A 5044-nucleotide genomic window follows, 5' to 3' on the forward strand; every position below is an offset into this window, starting at 1 on the left:
ACCTTCTACGAGAGTTCGTTGAAAGAAAAGAAGTCGAGATAAGCAAAATTGGAACTGATGACAACATATCAGATCCATTAACTAAACCTCTGCCGCAGGCGAAGCACAACTCGCACACTGCAGCTATGGGAATCAAGCATATTGGAGAATGGCTTTGATGTCTCTGTTTAATGTTTTAAAGTTTTAGAGTTTAAATCTTTGTAAAACATTATTGGTTAATCATTCACAATAAATGAAAAGAATTCATTTTTCCATTTAATTTGTGGTTTATTAAATGATGAGTCCCTTCAATCAGACGATATATACAAGATAGACTGTCAGGACCAGTCCTGTGACTAAGAAATGTCTATCAAGTGAACTTGAATGTCAAAGGTTGAAAATGGTCCCTAATCGGAGTTTTCTATAAAATTGGACGCATAGAAAACGTTAGACGATTAGAATGCAAGATGACTAGTAGTTCTGTTTCTTGAACTATGTAGACATGGCAATGTCATAATCATTTGCATAGATACTTACTTTGGAAAGACTAGTATCGGACAAGACCTATGAAACTTTACTGTAAGAGATGAAAGTTTGTCATAAGTAAATTTCATTAAATTATTAGACACTAAATCCTCAATACCTGAGTGATTTGAGATTACTTGTTTGAGAACTGGTTGCTTTGACGTTGACCAACCGTCGCACCGTAAAAGGAGGCTATAAAGGCAACGCTCAGGTAATCACCTATCAAACGAAGTCTAATCTCAAGATCGCAAGATTGGGATTGTCCTCCCATAAATCGGGATGAGATGCTTAAAAGTTGTACAAGGCCACTCGGAGAGCTAGAAACTGTGAAATGCATGGCCGTGCTCGGATGAATCATAGGCTATGATTATCTGTTTATTTGATCAGTTGAACTCTGAAACCGAGGAACACCTCTGGACGTAATAAGGATGACAACTCTTACCTTATGTTCAAGAGCAAGCATCGAGCGACAAAGGAATTAGGAAATGCACACTTGTCCCTAAGGACAAGTGGGAGACTGAAGGAAATAATGCCCTTGGTCCAAGTATGCATTCTATGTTAAGTCTAATAAATGCGGTTCAGTATTAATTAACAAGTTAATAATTCAGTGAGATCAAGTGAGTTGAATGCCTAGCTAGAGGCCGCTTCAGTTCAAGTGGAATTAATGATATTAATCCACAGCTTACTCTTGACTGAACCCGTAGGGTCACACAAATAGTACGTAAACGGATCAAGTATTTAATGGCATTAAATACTCCATCTATGAATATTCGGAACCGACGGATCTTGGTTTCAGTGGGAGCTAAGATCGTCACAGGCAAGAAATGAATACTCCGGAAACGATGATATTGCCGGAAACGGAAATATGGATCGTATCGGAAATATAAATATTATCCAAGTCGTAGATGTTGCCGGAAACGGAAACATGGTACGTATCGGAAAATATTATCGGAAATGGAAATATTGCCAGAATCGGAAATATTGCCGGAAACGGAAATATTGTCAGAATCGGAAATATTACCGGAATCGGAAAATAATTCCGGAAACGGAAATATTAAATATTTGTTCGAAACGGAAATTAATTCCGGAATCGGAAATATTAAATATTGTTCGTATCGGAAATGAATTCCGGAATCGGAAAATTTAATCGGAAGCGCATCGTACGAATAAGCATCGGACGAGGCCTGCCGGACGAGGCCCAGCACGAAGCCAGGCCATCGCCCAGCAAGCCAAGCGCGCCGCACAAACAGCCACGCCAGGCCCAGCGCAAGGCCAGGCCCAGCAGGCTGCGCAGCGCGCACAGCGCGCACAGCACGCGCAGCGCGCAGCGCGCGCGGGCGCTGCGTGGGCTGCTGCTCGCGCGCACGCATGGGGCCCATCGAGGCAGCCGTGCGTGTGTGTGCAAGTGTTTGTGTTCGTGCACGTTTCCTAAAACATGCAGAGTTCGGTTAATGATTAAATTCCTAATTCTATTTGATAAATTAATTAAATTAGAGTTCTTGTAGGATTCTAGGTTTAATTAATTTGTATCTGAATAGGATTACGATTCCCTTTCCATACCCCTATAAATATGAGGCTAGGGCTCACAATTTATAACAAGTTTTTCAAAGTATTCAAAGTGAGTTTTTGAGAGAAAATTCAGTCACACATTTGCCTATAAAGTGCCGAAAATAATAGTACCTTAAGGGCGATTCTAGTTGGTCAATCTTAAGGCGGATCCGGACGTGCTGTGGACTATCTACGGAGGGACGACACTTGGAGTCCTAAAGACTTGTTCTTGTTCGGTTCGGGCGCAGCTAGGGAAGGCACGCAACAAAGAGTATGCATCTAAACTATGCTAAATGATTATGTGTAAATAATATGTTTTCCTGGCTTTATGGTTTTTCCGCATGATTTATGAATTGTCATATGTATCATAACCTAACAGTCAAGGAGAAGGGTATTGATGATTCTCGCCCTTTTGTTCCTCGATTGCCATTTCCACATCGACAATATAAGTCAAGGGGTGATCATCAGTCTGGTGAAGAGGCATATTTTGAAAGCAAGACTGTGGATGTAAGGGTTGAAATACCGGGTGTTGAGAATGAAATACAGAAGAAGGAAAGCGGCAAGAAGAAGGTCACTGATTCTCCCCCTTTTGCACCTACACTGCCATTTCCTCATCGAATGCAGAAAACAAAGGTTGATCAACAGTTCGGTAAGTTCTTGGCTATGGTCAAGAATCTTGAGGTAACGATTCCTTTCACTGATTTAATATCTCAAATTCCTATGAATGCAAAATATTTAAAGGAATTAATCACTAAGAAAAGGGATATTGGTGGTGTAGAGAGAGTGGCTCTAACTGAGGAGTGTAGTGCTATGTTACAAAACTAGTCTCCTCCTAAACTAAAGGACCCCGGTAGTTTCTCCATCCCTTGTCATATAGGTGCTTTATTCATTGATAAGGCTCTATGTGATTTAGGTGCCAGTGTGTCCGTCATTCCCCTCTCTATTTACAAAAAGTTGAACATGGGAGAATTGAAATGTACCACCATTACTCTTCAAATGGCCGACCATTCTATTAAATACCCCTTAGGTGTTTTAGAAGACGTCCCCGTGAGAGTAGGTAAATTCTATATTCCCGTAGACTTTGTTGTGCTTGACATAGCAGAGGACAATCAGATTCCAATAATCTTAGGAAAGCCATTTCTTCATACTACAGGTGCAGTTATTGATGTTAAGAAAGGGAAGCTAACCTTGACTGTAGGGGATGACAAGGTGACCTTTAGCTTGTCTCATGTGATGAAAAGTTCAATGCAAGAAGTGTCGTGTTCTTTGATTTCTTCTAATGCTAAGTTGCCTAATTCTTATTCTAGAAATCTTTCAAATAATGCACTTGGCTTGAAAGGGTTTGCAGGTGATGATGATCCTGGAGATGCAGTTGCTGCTAGTCCAAAAGTTGGAACAAGAGGTTCGGTACTCGATGGCACCGGGTTTGGTGCCCCTGATCGGTGAAGTTGTAAGTTTTCTCTTCCCCTCACTTTGGTTTTACTGTCGTATTTTGTGCAGTGGGGACACTGCATCATTCTAGCTTGGGGGAGGGATATTCTATCCTTTATTGCTTTCTTAGTGTAATTTTATCGCTTTTGTAGGTGTTGTACGCTTTGTACCATCCATTAGGGGTGGGAGTTTACGTGCAACGAAAAAAATGTATTGCTTTCCTAGTATTATTGATTAGTTTAGTTGTTTTTCTTTACTTGCATTGCATTCATATTTCCTTATACCCTGCATAGTGAATTTGACTTTCAAACCATGTTCGGACTTTATTTGACTCTCTGGAGCTTCTCTTGAACTTAGCTATGATTCTGAAACTCAGTCGGTTGTGCTATACATTGATAACTTCTTGGCATTGTGTGAACCAATTGAATGGTATGCGGTAATATGTTGGTCTTGTGTCAAGAATAGCTAGCCAATTATCTTGTAGGTCACCTTACTATGTGTTTGTGTGATTGATGTGACTCCTTATTGTATGATTTTTGGCTTGAGATTCATTAGTAGTTTAGTTGCAACTCACGCATGCCGCGTATGACAGAGGCCATTCTTTTAGGAAGCCTTCAGGAGAATTTAGAAACATCAGTTCCTGCCTTTCATACCCATGTTGTAGCCTTGTCCGTTTATTGTTTTAACTCCACAAATATTAACCCCATTGGTTACTTGTCCCGAGTCTAGCTTGGGGGAGCTTTGGTGTTCGTAATGGTTTCATTGATGTTGATTGATTGGCACACTAAGCCAATAGTTCGTGGTTCGAGGATATATTTGGATTTGTGGTTCGAAAATGGTGTATATTATTGTTGGCACCCAAGCTTGTAACAGTTAGCATTAGTATTTATTTTTTGTACTTTAGTTTTCATCCATTTATTTCATCTCATAAAAAATAAAAATAAATAAAAAGAGAAAAAAGAGAAAACATATATATATATATATATATATATATATATATATATATATTCGTTTTTCGTTTTTGTATATAGTTTGAAGGCAAGGAAAGGGGATTGAAGAAAGATCATTTGAAATTATATTATGTTCTTCCCCTTGGTTATAATTTAGTTGATTGTTCGGATTTCATGGTTCGATGGAGTTGGATTTTCGGCATTATCACGCCGACGCATATCGTTCACCTTTGCTCCCCAAGTTGGACCTTACTCTCACTTTTCCCAAATTATATCCTACCCTTCCTTTTTACCTAGCCCCATTACAAGCTTATTATAAAGACCTCTTGATCGGCATGTTTGTTTTGTGATTGAGCGAAAATTGTTTCTTGCTATTGTCATCTTACTCCACGTTGCATCATATATTTATATTCTACAAGGTATGCGGCGACGACTAGCTTGATTGAGAACAGTTTGTGGCTAAGCTTGGTTGTTTCAGTTGTGGATCATGATGCTTCGTGGTTCTATTTGTATCCGAGCTAAATTTCTGTCTCAATAACTTTGTTTGATTGTTGCCCGAAAGTTGAGTAGGTTTGTTTAGGTTCATTGAAGGTCATGTGCGTCTCATTTCT

General features: G+C 39.6%; 1 protein-coding gene across 1 annotated transcript; it reads left to right on the plus strand.

The window, feature by feature from the left end:
* The first annotated feature begins 2412 nt into the window (after nt 1-2412).
* Nucleotides 2413-3498, plus strand: LOC110779813 (uncharacterized). The gene is made up of 2 exons (XM_021984291.1): nt 2413-2854; nt 2966-3498. Exons 1-2 carry the CDS (start codon nt 2413-2415, stop codon nt 3496-3498), a joined length of 975 nt encoding a protein of 324 aa, XP_021839983.1.
* The last annotated feature ends 1546 nt before the right edge of the window (nt 3499-5044 follow it).

The sequence above is a fragment of the Spinacia oleracea genome, chromosome 6 (genome assembly GCF_020520425.1).
Source record: "Spinacia oleracea cultivar Varoflay chromosome 6, BTI_SOV_V1, whole genome shotgun sequence".
NCBI lineage: Eukaryota > Viridiplantae > Streptophyta > Magnoliopsida > Caryophyllales > Amaranthaceae > Spinacia > Spinacia oleracea.

Coding starts and splice junctions, on each gene's coding strand:
- LOC110779813 (XM_021984291.1), top strand. CDS start 2,413: ATGTATCATAACCTAACAGTCAAGGAGAAGGGTATTGATGATTCTCGC. Junction 2,855..2,965: donor AGTGGCTCTAACTGAGGAGT/GTAGTGCTATGT, acceptor TATGTGATTTAG/GTGCCAGTGTGTCCGTCATT.